The sequence below is a fragment of the Chiloscyllium plagiosum genome, unplaced genomic scaffold (assembly GCF_037043375.1).
Source record: "Chiloscyllium plagiosum isolate Xiang-an unplaced genomic scaffold, Cpla_swu_hap1 HiC_scaffold_20, whole genome shotgun sequence".
Lineage (NCBI taxonomy): Eukaryota > Metazoa > Chordata > Chondrichthyes > Orectolobiformes > Hemiscylliidae > Chiloscyllium > Chiloscyllium plagiosum.
This window is the reverse complement of record NW_028270158.1, coordinates 44,760,192-44,780,476: the sequence shown is the minus strand read 5'-3', so window position 1 is coordinate 44,780,476 and position 20,285 is coordinate 44,760,192. Positions and strand designations below refer to the sequence as shown.

Genomic DNA, 20,285 nt, shown 5'->3' with positions numbered 1-20,285 from the left:
CCATTTGCTTCACAGTAATGCTGATCTGTTTCACACTTTTCCTCATCAGATTTGCAAAGATCCTGAATTCACACTCTTTCCCGACTGCTTCACAGGCAAGCATGCAGGTTATTTTGCACTCGCAGGTCTGGAGCGTGTGATGCAGACTGGGAGGAGTGTACAAGTGATTAGGATCAATAAAGGAACACCATCCATCAAGTGTGAAGTAAAGTAGATCAGGATCTTTGTGAAACAGATAGGGAGAAGTGTGAACTGATCAGCATTACAATGAAGCAGACGGTTAGGATTGTGAAGTAGGTTAGGATCACTGACAAGTGAGGAAAATATCAAACTGTGACATTTCCTGAGGATTGTACATTGCATTCAGCTAATCGATGTAGCTTTGTTTCCTTTTATCCAAAGTGAATAAGTTGATCCAAGCTGGGGAATTTTTATAAAAATTTTGATAGTAAAGGTTAAATGAATTATTTAAATGAAATTCCTTATATTTAAGTGACAAGAGAAGAGGTGTTGTAAGCAGCTCGTGAATCTTGTTTCTTTTCTCAGTAGAAGATTTTATTATCTAACAGATGGAGGGATAATAGATCAGCTTGGACAACTGAGATGTGTATTCTGTTCCAAGGTACCGACAACATAGGCAATAGAGAGATGCAGGTCCAAATGCGGGAACTAACCATAGGCTAGACAGGAAATTAACAAGCAATACCTCAAAGTACACATCTTCAACTTACTCTCAGTATCACATGAAAGAGAAAAGAACAGACTAATGTATGGCTGGAGGGTTGCAGGATATAAGGTTTTAGATTGTTGGAACCCTGGAATCAGGAGAAATGGGATCTGTACAGACCAGAAAGGTTGAACCTAAACAGAGCCAGAAGCAATTTTCTTGTACAGTAATTTTTCTAGCATTATTAAGGGTTTGAAGTGGATACTGGTGTGGGAGCCAGGAAGTAATATTAAAGAGGGATACCACTGTGCAAATAATATTAAGAAACTGACAAATACTACTAAAGTAGGAAAGAATAAGATATTGGAAGGGTTCAGTGTAACGGGGAAAATAATAAAGCTTAAGTTAGGGTTACCAGGTGTGTACATGAATGTGTAGTGTGTGGAAAATAAGGCTGGTGCATTATACATGCAGATAGCCATGTAGCAACATGATACTCGGGCAATAATGCACACCCAGTCAAGGGTAAGACTGGGTATTGAATATTATTGGATATACTTGTGCTCAGGAAAGATAGGAAGGGTTTAAAAGAAAGGTTGGCGATGTATTTGATCAAGGCAAGCTTTGCAGTTCTGGAGACAGAGGACATCCCAGAGTGGTCAAGGCCAAAATTTATTTGGCTATAGCTAAGGAACAAAAATATGCGATTATATTACTCAGTGTAGTCTATAGGCCATCAACTAGTGGGAAGGATGTAGATGAACAAATTTGCAAGCAAGTTACAGGGAAGAGGAAGAATTATGAAGTAGTTATAATGGTGGACTTAATTATATGAATATAGTCTAGGATAGTAGTGTGAAAATAAAAGAAAGGCAAAATTTCCGAGAGTCTGTTCAGAGAATTTTCTATAGCAGAATGTTTGTAGACCAATGACAAAGGATGCATTTCTGGACTAGGTTATTGAAAAAGAGGTGGGCCAAGTGATCACGGGGTTACATTTGGGGGACAGTGATGACTGTATCACAAAATTTATGTTGGGTATGAAAAAGGATAAGCAGGTTAAGAATTAGCTGGGAGAAACCAACTTCAACAAGGTAGGAATGAAATTAGCTCTGATACAGGCGACCATGCTCTGCCATGTGAGTACTCCCTGTTGCTCAAATATGAGGCATTTACAACAAGATCCCTCATGCCAGTTGAGTTGATTATTTAAGGATCCCAAGGCATTATTCAAAGAGTAGGGAGTTTTGCTGGTGTACTTGGGATCCTTAAATATTCAACTTCTGCACTGGGCAGATGTAATATAAATATTTTACCTGTTTTGATCCAAATAATGCACTGATGTTTTCCTTCAAAGTGGTGCATCCACTGGTACAAAAAACAGGGTTCCTTTTTCCTTGTCCAACCTGATTCGTACAATTTATCCGTATGCCAGCAGAAATTATGCAATAGGCCTGCAGCACCTGTGCCATTTTACTGTATTCCTTTTTAACAAAAAAAAATTAGTTTTATAGAAGTGCAGTTTGAAGATTAAACTTTTTTTTTAAGTACAGGATGAATATTATAGTCATACAGCATTCAAACAGGCTCTTTGGCCTAACTGATCAACACCAATTAGGTTTCCTAAACGCTCCCTCCCTTTCAAATCCATGCACCTGTGCAACTGTCTTTTAACTTGTATCCACTTCTACCACTTCCTCCCACAACCTGGTCATTGCATATATGCACACCTTCTGTGTGAAAAAGTTGCCCCTCAGATCCTTTTTAAATCTTTCCACTTTCACTTTAAACCTATGCTCTCTAGTTTTGGACTCCCCTACCCTGGAGAAAAAACCTTGCAAATTACCTTATCAATGCCCCTCATGATTTTATAAACATCTATAAGGTCACTCCTCAGCCTCCTATGCTCCAGCCTATCCACCTCAAACCCTTCAGTCTTGGGAACATCTTTGTAAATTGTTTTTTTACACCTTTTTCATTTTGAAACCATCCTTCCTATAGCTGGGCAATAAAACTTGCTGAAGAATGAAATACCTAAGCTTATACTTGGAACACACATTTAAGATGAAGCTAGATAAACACAAGGAAACACGGAACAGAATAAGTTATTCTGATAGAGCTAGACTAAGTAGGGTGAGTGGTTTGTTTGGAGGACAAACACCTCCACAGATCTTTTGGGCCGAATGGTCCGTTCTATTTCAGAAACTAATGTTAAAAAAACCAAACATGCTTGAAATGGAAATACAAATAAAAGTGCAATGAGACCCTTAATAAATCTATAGTTTTTCAAAGGCCGGTTCTTACAAATAATTCTGACCAAAATATATACGCAATATAAAGATATTGCATATATATTTTGGTCAGAATTATTTGGAAGAACCCGCCTTTGAAAAACTATAGATTCTGATATTTATACCGTTCAGCAGTGACATACTGCCGGTAACAGTAGTGGCTATAACTTACAGACAGTCAGAAAGAGTAGTAAATGTCAGAAATATGCAATATAAAGATATTGCATATTTCTGACATTTACTACTCTTTCTGACTGTCTGTAAGTTCTAGCCACTACTGTTACCGGCAGTATGTCACTGCTGAACGATATAAATATCAGAATTCCAGTCCTTTAACTATCTCACCCTCCTAACTGCATTGGAGACTGGGAGCTACCCAATCAACCTAGGGAAGAGTTGTAAATATATAAAATATAGAGCGCTGGCAGCTTGGAATGTATTTCATGAAAAATGAAATAAAAAACAAACTCACCTTTTTAATATTTCGCTGAAATTCTTTATGCCTGACTGGTAATGTGCAAAACAACTGCTGAACCGTAACTGTTGTCCCTTGCTGTCGAGGATATGGCACCTTTTCACTGATTTGCCCATTATGGTCAAAAACAAGGCGAGTTCCAACCTTGGCATTTTTGTGACATGTCACGATACTAAGGTCACTGGTGAGAACAAAAGGACGGCTTTAACTGCATAATCTGGCCTTGCTAGATCCCTTAAAATTAAATCACAACGAAACCACTGAATTTAAATAATATGTATACTCCAAACTACACCTAGTAAAGCACTTACGATGCATTGTCATTTTTATAATGTAGGAAATAATTTTAATTCCGAACTCTTGTTCTCATTCATAAGTCCGACTGTTTATATTCACTCCTAAATATTGTGCATCTATGATTCTGGCCTTTTATGATTTGAGGCAGAGCCTTCGGCTGCATTGGACGAGCTCTTTGGAAGTCACTCTCTAAGAAGCTGAACTGTTCTATCCTCCCTTAAAATGCAGTTCATACACATTTCTTTGTCAAAGTCTACATTCACCCTTACCAGTCTATCATTTCCTACCTTGGTATCCATCATCTTCATTTCAATAAAAAAAATGTTTATAGACATAAAAGGTGGTTTTACCTCACAGCCTGTCACCTCTAGTATTTCACAAAATTCTCCAACAGAACAGTCTGTAAGTACAAAAATAATGCTGATCACATTAACAGTGCAACATTATTTAATGCTGAAGGTATAATACCTTAGAGCACACAAGGAGCTCAAAGCTTCACCTCTAAATCCGAAGGTCTCCACGTGTAAGAGGTCGGAGAAATCTTGCAACTTGGAAGTGTAATGCTTCAGTGCTTTCAAATCAATAAACAAATATTGATATGCAAATGTAATTACAATAACTAATTCAGATTCACAATTATGTTTAGACAAAATTTTACATTTCACTAACAAATCTTTCAAAACTATTAAAATTTTCAAACTCACAAATTATTCCAGCTTTAAATCTGACATTAGAATTCACTCAAAACATAACCAAGATGAGGAATATTGATGTTACCTTTTACACTCAGGATCAATGTAAACGTCTCTTCGACATTTATGTTCATGTTTCAGTTTTTCATTTAAACAGTATTTATTTTCTCAAATCAAAGAAAGGCACAATTTTTAACTTTTAAACTTACTAAATCCATTCAGTATCACAATTTGGCAAATTACATCATAGTCTTACCAGGAACTAGTTTCAGATTCCTAAACTCTCACCATTAAAGTCCCTTGCAGCAGTAACTATCAGACTTTGAATAGGAGTTCAGGATGAGTTAAAACCCAAATCAAAGTGCTAAATGGTCAGTATTGTATTCCACAGTAATAACAAACGTTTTATTATTTAATAGTCAATTGCTTATTTGATTCTTGAAAGTGTGTACAACAGAATTCACTACATTTTAAGACTACATCACAAATTAAAGTTTACTAATCCATAAACGTACTTAAATTCTTGTGTTAGTTGTACATTTCCTCCTCTCAAAATTTACTTCCTATTTTCATAATCTTTGAACTGCTATTTTCTTCAATATTTCCCACTGTACATATCAACATGCAATTAAATTTTATAATGTCAATAGTTACTAGCACTTGATGACTAGTTGACTTTGTAAATTAATTGTTTGAACTCTCCTTCCTATATCCTTTGCCAGTATATCTTGTAACATATGCATAACCACTTTGGGAAAGACTATAAGTTATTTATTTGTCTACTTTAGTCTTAAGAACATCTGAATTTAACTGGGATGTGATGAAGTTTCATCTCAGTTTCAGCATTTTCAATTAACCTCATCCCCTAATAGATCTTTGGGGTACAGCTCTACTGCAAACTAACTGAAATAATTAAAGTATTTCACAACAATCTTAAACATTTCATATTATAAAATCTACAAGCAGATCTTTTAAATTATGTACATTCACGACTGAATGGACAATTTTAATGTATCAACTCTACTCACTTTATATATGTTATACATAACACACAGGCCTCAATGAACATTTTCATAAGCAATGTCATCAGTGTCTAACTGCAAGCAACTGATTGCTTTGGGAGAACAACTTCTGCTGCAATCTATCACATGAAACACTAACTAGAATGAAATTTGAATTTCAGTGGCAAATGAAATTGAGTGAAGATGTCTTTGAAGACAACAGTTTATCAGGTTTGGCTGGAACATTTGATCAAAGACTGTTAAATTTAAGGGATCCTTCACATTTTAACAACCATCAAATGTAAAAGCCTGGGTTGCTTGCCATTTATCACTCAGAAATCGTAATTGTTTTTAAATTGGAACAGAGGAACAGCAGACGGACAGCCCTTCAAACACATTTTGTCATTCCATGAGATAATGGCTGATCTGTGGCCTAGAGAGTAGTGCTGGAAAAGCACAGCCAGTTAGGCAGCATCCGAGAAACAGGAGAATCGACAGCACTCTCCTGCTCCTTGGATGCTGCCTGACTGGCTGCGCTTTTCTAGCACCACACTCTTTGACTCTGATCTCCAGCATCTGCAGTCCTCACTTCCTCCTGTTCTGTGGCCTAACTCCATAAATCTGTCTCTGGCCCATATCCCTTAATACATCTGCTTGACAAAAAATTATTTACCTCAGATTTAAAATTAACAGCTGAGTTAGCATCCACTGCCATTAGTGAATAAGTTCCAAACATCTACTATCCTTTGAATGCAGAAGTGTATCCTTATATCTCTCCTGAATGGTCTGGCCTTAATTCTCAACACTATGCCTCGGTCCTAGAATCTCCAACCAAACGAAATAGTTTATCTGTACCTACCCTGTCTTTTCCTGTTAATATCTTTAAGATTCCCTTACCCTTGTAAATTCTAGAGAAAAAAGGGCTCATTTGTATAATCTCTCTTCATAACTCCTGAAGTCCAAGTATCATTCTTGTAAACAATGTTGTACTCCCTCCATGGCCAATATATCATTCATAAAGTGTGGTGCCCAGATCTGCTCACAGTACTCAACATGGGGTCTAACCAGGGTTTTGTACAACTGCAGCACAACATCTGCATCCTTATACTTCAGATCTCTGCATATAAAGGCCAGCAGTCCAAAATCAAAACTTACTCAGCCCTTCAAAGTTTTTCTCTTCCACTCCATCCCCATTGTCTGATACTTCAATCAAATTTGCTCCAAATTCTTTCAATCTGATATCTGAAAAACATACAACATAAATTCTGGGAATAAAAATTAAAGGATTAGATATTTCTTGTGTGGATGCGTGTCATCTTGAATGTAGTCAAAGATTCAGCTGCAACAGCCAGAATGGTTTTTCACATGGTAGCTGTTCAGTGCTGTACTAGCAAATGGTTGTCCTTTATAGAAAATACAGTTTATTCACTACTTAAGTTTATATTTACATGAACATATGCCTGTACTTAAAGTGTGCTCGTACTGAAAATCATTTGCCATTACTAGAACTGTCAAGTTGCCCTTCACGTTGTGTTAAGTAAATCCGCGGTAGTACCAATTATTGAATGAACAAACTGCAACTCAGATGCAATTACTGTGAATACTTAAACACCAAACAGTGCTGTCATAATTTGTCATTAATGGAGGCATCTTATGAAACAAACTGTGTGATACCATCACATGATACAGAGTAGTACCATTAAAAATGGCCTACAATATCCACCTTCAGACACAAAGTTGCTGGTTTTGCCATCTCCTCTATTCCTTGCTATAAGGGCACAAGCAGCCTAATAGCACATGTTTATTATAATTGTAAGTTAGAAAATTGCATAATTGTAATGGTACATTCACCTTAGTATTTACGACTTATAAAGTTCCAGTCAATTATGGAGTTATTAATTTGAACCACTCTGGAACTCTGGAGTTTTTAACTGCTCCAGCATTCTTCTTGCTGAAACAATTGGACAGCTAATTATTATAACTGTGTATGCTGAATTAACATAATTGTAATTGCTACTGCCACTCAGACTGCTGTAGAAAGCTGTCTTTGGACTCAGTGTTTTTGGTGTAATCACAAGCTACCATGGTTGATTGAGCTGCTGGATGGGAGGTTATAAGCTGAAACTTTATTGCTGGAACAGCACAGCAGGTTAGGCAGCATCCAGGGAACAGGAGATTCGACGTTTCGGGCACAGGCCCTTCTTCAGGAGGGCCTGAAGGGCCTGTGCCCGAAACGTCGAATCTCCTGTTCCCTGGATGCTGCCTGACCTGCTGTGCTGTTCCAGCAATAAAGTTTCAACTTTGATCTCCAGCATCTGCAGACCTCACTTTCTCCTTCCGGGAGGTTATAAGCATCTCTCTAATTGTATAAATGCATACAGTGTTCCACTCAGCAGCAGAACTGGCCACAAATGCAATCTTTAAGAAATTGCCAATTGCTAATGTATACAAAAGATGCAGCTTTCAAACCTCAGGATTTTTTTTTAAATCGAAATGTTAATAAGAGTTAAGATGCTAACGTGACATTTGAAAGCCATGTTATATTTTTAAATTAAGTCTCCACATTTCAGTTATTGGTGCTCTATAATTTATTTCCTAAAATTCTGTCTTATTAAATCTCCGATTAGTTTCAAGAGCCTCCACAAAATTCACTTTGACTGCACCTTCAATCACTTCCCATATCCCTCATCTAAAGCTCCTGCCCCTTTTGTTAAGTACCATGGGGAATTGTGTAAAAATTAAAGTTGAAAAATGCAAACTGATGTTGGCATTTGCCAATTTGTCAACTGATATATAACTAAGGAACAAAGAGGATCTCTTCAAAACAGTTGTGTAGAAAACATGGAACAACATTTTTTTAAAATCATAGAATGGTACATCACAGAGAGAGGTCATTAACCTAATTTGATCCTACTAGTTTCTTGAAAGAGCTACTTCCTGCTCAGGATATAAAGGTAAACTGTTGAAAAGACATGCAGGTTGGGATTATTCATTTTTGTCCTCACCAATATTAGTAGCTCCAGCATCCAGACTGTTTTCCACCAACTCTTTTACAGCAGTGCTAAGGCTTAACACAACTTGCCCTGAACAAATCTGGTGAACTGACTGTCGGTCAATTTGCTTGATGACTCTTGCAGGCGCTGAGCTAAATCAATAGAAAATTGAATAGTATTGAAACAAAATCACATGATACACATTGTCAAATATGATACAATTAACAAGCAAATACACACTATATCAATTGTTCTTTGATACTGGATTATATGCAGACTTCTTGAGAATGCTTAAAATATACATGTTACTTTCATTAATCTGATAAATTACTTTGGTATATGGTCTCACATCTAATAACCTGTCACTAGGACTTCACATCATGAAGGACAGATCAATATTGCAAGAGGGGGCTATAATTTATTTGGAAACAGACCTGAAGACTTTATTTTTGCATAGTGACCTCACCATTCCATTCCTGATCTAGGCAATCTAGTTTTCAGCATAAAGCAGTGCGATAAAATAGTAAAACAAACTTCCATTTGTAAAATACTTTTCACATTCTCAAGCAACCTAAAATACTTCACAATCAGCATGGAGCTTTTGAATACTATTACGGTTGCCAAGTAGGCAAATGCAGTAGCAAGGGAATTGGCCACTAACTATGTTCTTAGTAGTGTTGTTACAGCAATGAATATTGGTTAGAACAGTGTAAGTCTCCATACTTTTTCTTTTCCACAAGATCTTTTGGCATTTGCTGGAGAAAGTACATAACAGTTTAACATCTCATCCCAAAGCTGGCAGGCTTGACAGTGCAGAACTCCCTTCAGTACAGGCATTCCCCGGGTTGTGAATGGATTCCATTCTGGAGTCCATTCACAAGTTGATTTATATACAAGTCGAAACACAATGGAGGACAATATAAAGGAGTCATTTGTAAGTACAAGTAATGTTCACATGTCTGATCTTGAAAATTACATCCCTGTATGAAGTCACATTCTTATGTACAAGAGTTCATATGTCAGGTGTTTGTAAATCAGGGATCTGCTGTACTAGATAATGCGTTGAGGTCTATTCAACAACTTCCGTTCATAAAGTATCTTTAACATATTGAAATTTCCCAAGGTATTTTAATGAGCTTAATGAAACAAAAAATGCAGACAAAGTCAAAGAAAGATATAAATAATAAAAAGCTTAGTCAAAGAGGAAGACTTTAAGGAGGTTATTAAGGGAAGTGTAGAGAGGTATAAAGGGTTTTGACAGCTGAAGAAACAGTCACCAATTCCAGCGCGAAGATGATCTGGATATATGCGGCCATAACTGAAATATTGCAGAAGAAAGATCATCTTAGAGGACTATGGGGATGCAGAGATTAAGAGATAGGAAAGAGTGTGACACAGAGGATTTTCAAAATAAAGATACAAATTTTAAAATGAAAGTGTTGTTGAGACCAGAAGCAGTGTAGATCCGTGAGCAAAGGGCTAATGAGCAAACAGAGCTTTATTTTTTAATTCACTCATGGGATTTGTGTATTGCTGACTGGGCCAGCATTTATCGCCCATCCATAACTCTGCTCGAGAAGTGGCTGTCTTTTTCACTGCAGCAGCCAATGGATTGTAGGTAGATTCACAATGCCATTAGGAACGAAATTTCAGGATTTTGACCCAGTGGCACTAAAGAAATGTCACTAGATTTCCAAGACAGGATGGTGAGTGGTCTGGAGAGGAACTTGCAATTGTGGTATTCCCATGTATCTGCTGCCTTTGTCCCTCAATGTGGAACTGGTCATTGGTTTGGAATGTGCTAAGAAGCCTTGATGAACTTCTGCACTGTATTTTTTAGATGGTACACTACTGCAATTGAGCATCAGTGGTGGAAATCACTGAGCTGCTTTGTCCTGGATGGTTTCAAGCTTCTGAAGTGTTATTGGAGCTGTACTCAACCAGACAAGTGGCAAATATTCAATTACATTCCTGGACAGACTTTGGGAATCAAGAAGTGAACCCTTAGTGCAGGATTCCTTGCCTTGCTTTTACAGCCACTATATTTATATAATTAGTTTTGGAATGTGAGAGTCAGTTAGCTTAGTTTGGATGGCTAGTTTGCAATACAGAATTATGTCAACTGCATGGGTTCAATTCCCATACTGGCTGAGATGACCATGAAGGCCCCACCTTCTCAACCTCACCCCTTACTTGAGGCGTGGTGACCCTCAGGCTAAACCATGACCAGGCATCTCTAATGAAAGAAAAACCCAATGGTCCTCTAGAACTATGGTGATAATACCTTTACCAGTCTAGCTTCAGGTCAATGTTAACTCTCAGCATCTTGATAATGGGTGATTCAGTGATGGCAATGCCATTGAATGTCATTTGGCAATGGTCGGTTGCCTCATTGGAGATGATCACTGCCTGGCATTTGTGTGGCACAAATATTACTTGCCACTTTTCAGCCAAAGTCTAGATACTGTCCACTTCTTGCTGCATTTGGACATAAACTGTTTCAGCATCTGAGGAGTCGCTGAACATTCCAAATCATCAGCAAACATATCTTTTTAATTTGATTTGACTTATTTATTATCATGTGTATCTTGCTCCAAAATACAGTGAAGTGTACAGTGTCACCACTCTTCAGCGTCATATTAAAACTCAAAAATAAACCAAAACATAGAATGTAAAGGCAGAAAATAAAGAAAAAGTGTCCAATTTTATTTCCATACTAGCCTCAGATTGTGAAAATATTTCACTCTCCAAATAACATCTTCATACAACAGTGAGAATTTAGCATCCTCTCTCTCATTCCTCCATCGGTTCCTTACCTCTGTTTGCAGCAGAGAACAAAAAGATGCCAGATAGACAGAGCCAAACATTGGTTTGAACAGTTGAGATAGAGTTTGGAGAGTTCAAAATTGGATCCCATTTCTGGAAGCTGGTTCAGAAAATATGCCACTAGAATTGTAGTAAACAGAGCAGAGATACAATTTAATCTTACAATGGTGGGATAGTTGTTGATGAAGCAAGGAAGGCATTTTTGTTGATGAAGATGGTTGGGTGGGCCTCGGACTCTACTGTAGGGCTCTTATGGTGCAGTGGTGTCTCCACCTCCAAGCCAGGAGGCCAGAGTTAAAGTCCCACCTATTCTAGAGGTCATAGAATACTTAGTGTGGAAACAGGCCATGCAGCCCACCGAGTCCACACCATTCCCTTGAATAGCATCTCACCCAGACACCCTATCCCTATACTCCTGTATTTTCCATGGCTAATCCACCTAGTGTACATAATGCCTGGACATTATCAGTAATTTAGCATGGCTAATCTACCTAACCAAAGGTGTATCATAAAATCTCTGAAGAGGTTGATTAAAAATGCCTACTCTGAGTAACTCCTGAAGAGATGTCTCAAAACTGGGATTACTAATCTCCAACAACCAAAACGACCATCCTTCTTGACAGCAGAGTTCCCCCCCCTTCCCATTTACTCCTTCGTCAAAAATGGCCTCAATGCCAAGGGCAGTCACTCTGACCTCACTCCCTTGATGCAAGTAGAGTTTTGGTCAAGCTTAGGTTTGTGATGAGTGGAGAAGAAAGACACATTTGCATATCTATGGCATCTTTCACAGCCACAAGACATCCAAAAGCATTTACAGCCACCTGGAAGTACTCTCCTAAGTTCATACATTGTTGCAATGCAGCAGGCAGTTTACTAACATCAAATTCCCATTAGCAGCAGTGATAGTGAGCCAATGAAGTGTTTTAGTGATGTTGATCGGACAGTAAAGACTTCCATGCTCTTCTTGAAAATAACTTCGTGGAAACTTTTACTCCCACTTGCGAGTGGACGAGGCCTGGTCTTAAAAACGCCTGACCTGAAAGAGGACAGCGCATTATTCCCGTCATTGGGTGTCAGTCCAGCTTTTGGTCCGGGAGTAAGGAAACCCTGTGACTCAGGGACAGGAGCGCGACCCAGTGAGCCACGGCGGGTCACTGTCATCTCACCCACAACCAGACACTGAACACAATGAAGCTACTCCAATGCTCGGGCCTCCATTCTTTGGGACTCACCAGGCTTCCATTGCCCCCAACAAAACGACTGCAATCAACAAAAATTCTCCAGCACAAATTACCCGCCGCTCATCTCTCCCTTCGAACGGATATCGCCCGTCCGCGCGAGCCAGCAGTCCAATTGCCCTCTGGGAAATGTAGTCCTCAAAGGAACAACGCGGGCACTCCACGTCAACAAACTTCAAGATCCATAATGCACCGAGAGCCCGTCGACCGTTATGAACTGCGTTAAAAAAAAGCCTTTTATTACATATCAGTGAACTTAATTATGATAAAGTAAGTCGATAAATTTTATTGAAGATTATTTAATCAAACAGTTGTATTTGTGCTCATTTGATTGACGTGCGCACTATCCAATCAGAGACTCGAAGGTCGTGTTGAGGCTGCGGGGGATGATGGGAGGTTTTGCGATAGGTTGTAAGTGAGGTTGGGCCGGCTTGGGTTTTCAGTAATGGAGATGTACAAAGTAAATTCTTATGTCCTTAGTGAGGAAGCCGTTGATCTGCCCACCTGCATGTACAAGGTGCCCAATATTCATCGAGGCACTACGGATGCTCAGGTATGGATGTCGCGGGTTGTGGTGAAGCCGCTCCTCACGGGCCCAGGACTCTTCCTTCCACCGACTCCCTCTCGGGCCTCCTCCACATGAAAGTTTTTGATATGATAGACTGTTTTTACTGAGGGACAGTAGATGAATAGTCATTATTATGTAATAATCAGAAATCCAATAACGAGAATGAATTTGTAGAATCCCACCTTATTTTTGCGAATTCCCTAACATCCCGAAACCTTCAACGTATAGCACAAATTTAACCAGGGTTCCGTGGGGGGGCGTTAAAATAAACTCAGATGCTCAGCAGATTTGACAGCGTTGTATAGAGAGAAGTAAGAGAAAGGAAGACTTAAGTTATCCACAGCGCATTTTGATCGGAATGGACCAGTGTAGACCGAAGGGCCTGTCTCCGTGCTGTGGGATTCTATGATTCTATTTCCCATCCTGTGAAGTGGCCTGAAGTGTTTTGAAATGTCACTTTCGTAGCACTAGTCAGTTTACACTTGGTAAACTCGCACAAATTTAGCCTTCTGGAATGTTGATTCAGCAATAAATATTGACAAGCTATTGGAGATAGCTTTCGTTCTGTTCAAAATAACGCAGGACCTTTTATGGAAAAGTGAAGACTGGAGATCAGAGTCAAAAAGTGTAGCGCTGGAAAATCACAGTAGGTCCGGCAGCATCCAAGGAGCAGGAGAATAGATGAAGTGCTGATGCCTGAAACATCAACTCTCCTGCTCCTTGGATGCTGCCTGACCTGCTGTGCTTTTCCAGTGCCACACGTTTTGGTGCAGGATCGTTTATACCTACCTGAGGGGGCAGATGGAGTCTCATCTTAATGTCTGAAAGGAAGTGTATTTTGAGTATGAATTTTAACAGTTGTAATATCATTCTAGGAATTCAGTGTCTCAACTGTATTCTAAAAAAGTTATCATTTCTAATACAGCTGACTTGCATTAGGCATCAACATTTATGTTTTAGTTATGAGGAAATTTCATCTCAACTTCTCTCCTTTTTCAATTCCATACCTTTAGAAATCGACCTTTATTTTTTGCACGTTTGTTAAACTGCATTGTAACATTGTATTTCCTTGCTCCTTTCTCCCATTTAAACTTTCAGTTCCAAGATGTATTGCCCCTTTTCTTCATACCATCTGCAACATCTTACACCCAACTTATTTTGGAATTAATTTACCAATTAAATGTTCTTATTTTGTTACAGTATTCGTCATTATTAACTGTGTCCTCCATATGGTGCAGAGTCTGGATTTCCTGTTATTTAAAGAAGTGTCTGTGAAGAAAATGTAAAAGCATTGACAAGGATACTGCAGAACTGAGAGCTTGTAACAAGCAGAAACGTTGCACAGTGTGGACTTTCTAGAAAACAGTGCTAAGAGCTGACTTGATTGAAATCTTTAAAATTATGAACATCTTTGATAGGATAGACTGTTTCTACTTGAGGGACATCAGACGAAGAGCCATAATTATCTAATAATCAGAAACCCAATAAAGAGTGAATATGTAGAATTACCACCAATTTGTAGTTGTAATGATTAGAATTGGTGTATTTAAGAGAAAACTAGATAAACACATTAAAGAAAAAAGGAACAGTGGAGTAATTTCAGTTAAATTTGAGGAATGAGATGAGTTGTATGGAATTTAAGCACCAGCATAGACCAGGTGGCTGAACAACTTTTTTCTGAACTAATTATTATGTAATTTGTATTTCACTGCTATTTCATTTATCTTGATGTAATAATTCGTTTTGGAAAATAAAACAGGATATTTTATATATATTTCAAAATAGGAAAACCTCTCATGGTCACGGGGAGAAAATATTGATGGAACATCCTTGGGTAGCTCTTATAAAGAGTTAGCACATGTCAATGTGGAGAGCTATGGCAAGGTGTAAATAATTGCTTAGTTTTATTATTGTAGCATGTAGCAAAACCTGACAGTATCTCTCAAATGTAGACTGTCTGTCTGTTTTTCAAAGCTTTCTGCTGAACAATTATAAATACTTTCTCTTTCATTCCTGACTCTCCCAAAGTGAATAGAGAAAATAGTTTGCATTTATTTAGCACCTTTCACAGCTTTAGGATGTTACAATGTACTTCAGTCAACTTTTGAAATAGTGTAGGGAAATACAGCAGCCAATTTACACAAAGCGAGATCTCTGAAGCATTGACACAAATAATGTCTAATAAATTGGTTGTGTTTTCAGAATGCAGGTGAATATGCAGTACTCCAGAACTTAGAATTGAGGCAAACAGAAATACTGAAACGTTTGTATGACCTGAAGGCAGTTGTTGATGGGCTCTCGAAGACTGTGCTTACACCAGATGCTGACCTTGATATTGCAGAGATTGACCATGCTTGTCTTATACCAAAAATCCATACTGTAGCAAATTTAAACTCTGTATTGGGAAAGGTAAGTTTGAATCTCATCTCAAAGTGCTTTTAAGCATCAATTTAATGATGAAGCATTAAAAACTTTCATTTATAGAGCACCTTTCACAACCACAGCATGTTCCAAACTGCTATAAAGCCAATGAAATACTTTTAAATGTGGTCATTGTCATAATATTGGAAATGTGGTAGCTACTCTGTACACAACTCACTCATGCAAACAATAATCTGAGAACAACCAGATAATCTGTTTTTGTGATGTTAATTGAGGGGTAAATGTTGACCCAAGTCTTCCCCCCTCTTGAAATACTGTAATGGTATTTGCAAGAGCAAATGGGACTTCAGTTTAACATCTCATCCAAAAGATCGCATCTCTGGCACTGCAGCACTCCCTGGCTATTGTACCAGAATATCAGATGAGATTGTTGTCAAGTCCTGGAGTGGAACTCAATGTGTCAATCTTCAATGATGCAAGTGCAATCATCTGAGCAATAGTTTGTGCATAGAAGCTCATTTCTGCTCAGTGAGCTACAGATATTTCTGTTTCCCTCGTAGCTCCGAGTACATCCTGTGTAATGCACTCCTTTATCATTCCAACTATAATGCATGACTCTTTCTTTCTTACTTTCAAAGTTGACCTAAAAACTGAACTTTTCAGTAGCCAACCTATTTCTCCCCTGATCCGTTCTGACCTTGGTATGCACTTGAGTACTGTCTTGTTGGACATGCTACAGCAATGTTCTGCATATAAAGATAGCTTTAGCATTGCTATAAATTGAGTTGCTATACACATTAATTGTTCTGATTCACTATCTTTTTGATTTGGGGGGGGTCAGGAACATTAGTGAAGATTTCTTGTGAATAAGACATTTAAAAGTTAAACTGTACTGTTGAGACTGGCACAAGATTGTTCATTGATTCCTTTTGTAAATTTATCTGCTTTTGAAGCTTTATCTTTATGGTTCTTTGCTATACTATAAATATAATTGTTTTTATCATTCTTGTGATTTCCAGTTGGCCATTTGTATAGTTAGCAACCTTTTACACTTTATATTTGAATTCTGGCCATAAAGATTTATTTCTTTACCAAAGCAAATAATTATCACTTGTGTGCTCCATGGTTTCTTCTTTATCTTTAATCAAAGGGATAGTATCTATTGTAGAATTTTCATGCGGTGGTTGTCTGGTAGATAAAATGGATAATTATTTGCAACATGTCAATTTCTTTTGACTTTTTGTATTTTGACCTCCTGAACTATAATGCAGATATTAGTAATTCACAACTTGCTGTTACTTAAAACTGTTTGTTATATAAACACTTTGTTACTGATTTAACACTTGGTGTAGGCTTTTTATTGTAGTTAAGAGCAGTCTTTGCATCAGTAAAATTACTGATTGACATAATCTGTTCATACAATTAAAGCCTCTAATTCAGTTGCTATAAAGAACATGCTCAATACCTCTCTATTCATGCCTGTCCATAAAATTGAGCCTTTGGCTCTAGTGAAATCTAATAAAGGAGATTTTCCACTTATTAACTGCTAGATCAGTTAAATTAGAAACTGAGATTTCTGATTTTTTTTTTCGGTTATCAAGGGATATTCAATTGAGGTGCAGCCAACCATGATCTAATTGAATGACCACTTCTGTTGCTATGTTCTCAATTTGTATGAGAGCATTGTATTCACAATTGTCTTTAATTATGCTTCACTTTAGAGTCCTGGTGTCCTCCAAGATATTGTTATCAATGCTAACCCTTCTGAGGTTCCACTGTCCCTACTAGTCCTACATGGTTTGCTGTGTCAACAATATAAGGTGCTATCATCAGTACATATACATTCTTCCGTGCAAAATGTTCCCTCCAAACTCTGGAACTGTCTAGGTGAGGGAAATCGCAGTCATTCACGAAGGGAATATCAACTTGGCTTCACTCTTGTTTGGAAGGATGGTGAGTAAAAACTATTAGGACGCGCTTGAAGCTTTCCTGAAAACAAGCTTAATACTTCTGGATTCTCCCATAAGAGGAAACATTCTCTCTACATCTACCCTGTCAAGAACCTTTAGAATTTTATATGTTTCAATTAGGTTGCCTCTTAAAATTTCTAAAATCCAGCAGATACACGCTTAGTCTTTCCTGCCTGTTTTTGAGGTAGAGACCAATCATGATCTAATTTGGCAACTTTCTCTCTCATTCCTGCATCCATGTCATTTATAAGCATTGTAAATAGTTCAAGTCCCAGTACTGATCCCTGTGGCACAACAGTTTTTACATCTGGCTGAAAAAGACCCAATTACCCCATTCAACTTCCTGTTAGAGAGCCAATCTCTGTCTGTGTCAGTGTGCTACCTCTACATTATGAACGTTTATTTTTCACAATAACCTTTTTGTGCATGTCCAAATGCAGTACTTCCACTGGATCCCTTTTATCTACAGCATGTTACTCTGTCAAAGAACTCCAATAGATGAGTCAAACATTATTTTCCTTTCACAAAACTACACTGACACTGCCTGATTACTTTCAACATTTCCAATTACCCTACAATGCATTCATTTATCATTTCTAACATTTTCCCTATGACAAATATTGAGTTAACTGGCCTATAGTTTCTTGCTTTTTGTCTTTCTTTTAAATAAGAGTTACATTTGCTATGTATCAATCTAATAGGACTTTGAATTAAGGGAGTTTGGAAAATTAAAACTAATGCACCAACTATTTCACGAGTCGCTTTTAAGAATGAAGTCCAATAGACTTCGGCAATTTACTCAGTACCACTTCTCTAATGATAGTGATTTTTCCTAAGTTCTTCCTTGCCTTAAATTTTCCTGATTTATCACTGCTTTTGTATCCTTTTACAGTGAAGACTGATGCAAAATACTTGTTCAATTCACCCTCCATATTTTCCATTATTAATTCTCCAATCTGACTTCCTATTTTGAGGAGAAAGTGAGGTCTGCAGATGCTGGAGATCAGAGCTGAAAAATGTGTTGCTGGAAAAGCACAGCGGGTCAGGCAGCATCCAGGGAACAGGAGAATCGACGTTTCGGGCACAAGCCCTTCAGGAATGAAGAAGGGCTTATGCCCGAAACGTCGATTCTCCTGTTTCCTGGATGCTGCCTGACCTGCTGCGCTTTTCCAGCAACACATTTTCAGCTCTGACTTCCTATTTTACCAATATTTCACCTTGTAACTCTATTTCTGACTGGCTTTTTCTTGTGTTCTTTAATTTTTTGGTGTCATTCTTTATTTTCTCTCATGCCCAAACTTCTGAGCTTGCCTTTTCTTTGTTTGATACTGTCTTTAACACTTCTAGTTAAACAAGGAGGGGGATCCTTGGATTTTTTTCTTACTCATTACAATGTATCTATTGTGTGTTCTGAAACATCCCCTTAAATGTCTGCCACTGCACTCTATGGACCTATAATTTGTTAATTTACTTAACTTGTGAATGGCTCAGGAGACAATATTAACTTTGGTACCTTGTATGAAAGTGGGTACGATGCCAGTAATACTAACAAACATGGAATAATCCAGAAACCTGGACAAGCTACATTAGTGATCAGAGTTAAGTCTAGAGATTTGGCAGGAGGATGATGATGATGATAAATTGTCATTACTGTTGCTAAACAGTTCATTCTTGGATGGGATTTGCTGCGATATTTATTGAGGCTTGAACATGATGCAGGAAGATAAACATCCAACTGTTGTGTAAGATTTCACTTACAATTACTACTGTATCAGTCATAAGCTTTGACAGTTCTTGATTGTGCCGTACCAGTTTCCCCAGCAGCATGGATTTTGCAATAGGCCTCTGGCAACACAAGTATTAGAACAGCTGTGTTTTATTGGTTGTTAATTGATCCATGCCTGAGGATTACTGAGCATTACCCATGCCTATGACATATAGTGCCCACTGTTGGCACGGCCATTATGTTATCAAATTAGAAACTTTGAATAAGTCTTGAGGTTTGTCTGTGTGTTTTAGACTTGCTGTATGTGACAGCTTCTGTTTTTCTTTTGGCAGTACAAAAACCTCAGATGAAATTTAGCGTCCAAAGCATGTGCTCCATTGAAGGTGAGGGGAATGTTGCCCGTTTCCTCTTTGCACTTCTTGGCCGTGAATATAACGCAGTGACCTCAACACAGATCGACAATTGGGTGGATGTTGCCATCTTTCAGCTGAAGAAGGGCAGCAACAAGGAGAAGGCAGCTGTGCTACGTACCTTAAACTCTTCCCTTGGCAAAAACCCCTGGCTCGTGGGAGTTGATCTGACATTGGCTGATATTATGCTTTACTGTGCCTTGAAGCAGACAGAGCTTGCCAATGTTCCAGCTAATGTCCAGAGATGGGTGAAATCATGTGAGAATTTAGCATGCTTTCATCTAGCACTAAAGCTGTTAAAATGAATCATACTTATGATTGAATCTGTACATTTAGTCCCTTGCAGTTAATGCCTATACAGTACTTTTAAATCTCAATGTTTGCTCATGAAATACCTATTTAATAAATATGTTTTAGAGGCATTCTTTAACTGAAAAAAAAAATCATTTAAAATTTTAAACTTGTGCGTTTTTAGTTCTTGAATCTAAAAAGCATTTTCAGGAATACCTGCCAGACACGTAATTTACACAAGCAACAACACAAGATGGCCTATAACTATGGACTTCATGTGGGTTCATGCTGCCATTCTGTAGACTTAATACTATTCTAAACAGTATGAATTAAAATATAATCAACTTGCACTTTTGGGCAGTCAAGATTGCTGACCTTGCCGACAACATGTTTATACCATGAATAGTTCTTATAATAATGTGCTCTAATCAAACAACAGTAACTCTTGCATTGCTCTA

General features: G+C 38.0%; 2 protein-coding genes across 3 annotated transcripts in view; one reads left to right on the top strand and one right to left on the bottom strand.

Moving 5' to 3' along the window:
* The window catches only part of pms2 (PMS1 homolog 2, mismatch repair system component), a 37,695-nt gene extending 25,109 nt beyond the window's left edge, over positions 1–12,586 (bottom strand). Inside the window, exons 1-7 of one of the 2 annotated variants that reach the window (XM_043711373.2) lie at positions 12,475–12,562; positions 11,233–11,362; positions 8,429–8,568; positions 6,579–6,665; positions 4,199–4,301; positions 3,431–3,614; positions 1,984–2,151 (exon numbers count right to left, since the gene is read on the bottom strand). In XM_043711373.2, the coding sequence (XP_043567308.2) occupies positions 1,984–2,151; positions 3,431–3,614; positions 4,199–4,301; positions 6,579–6,665; positions 8,429–8,568; positions 11,233–11,333 (783 nt within the window). In that variant the 5' untranslated portion in view covers positions 11,334–11,362; positions 12,475–12,562. Of the gene's footprint in view, positions 1–1,983; positions 2,152–3,430; positions 3,615–4,198; positions 4,302–6,578; positions 6,666–8,428; positions 8,569–11,232; positions 11,363–12,474 lie in introns of both variants that reach the window. The other variant, XM_043711374.2, reaches the window with a different exon arrangement.
* A 289-nt stretch (positions 12,587–12,875) lies between these two features.
* aimp2 (aminoacyl tRNA synthetase complex interacting multifunctional protein 2) lies at positions 12,876–19,958 on the top strand. The gene is made up of 4 exons (XM_043711376.2): positions 12,876–13,033; positions 15,251–15,457; positions 17,152–17,383; positions 19,459–19,958. The coding sequence occupies exons 1-4, from the start codon at positions 12,926–12,928 to the stop codon at positions 19,839–19,841; spliced, it is 930 nt and encodes a 309-aa protein (XP_043567311.1). The 5' UTR covers positions 12,876–12,925; the 3' UTR covers positions 19,842–19,958.
* Positions 19,959–20,285: the final 327 nt, after the last annotated feature.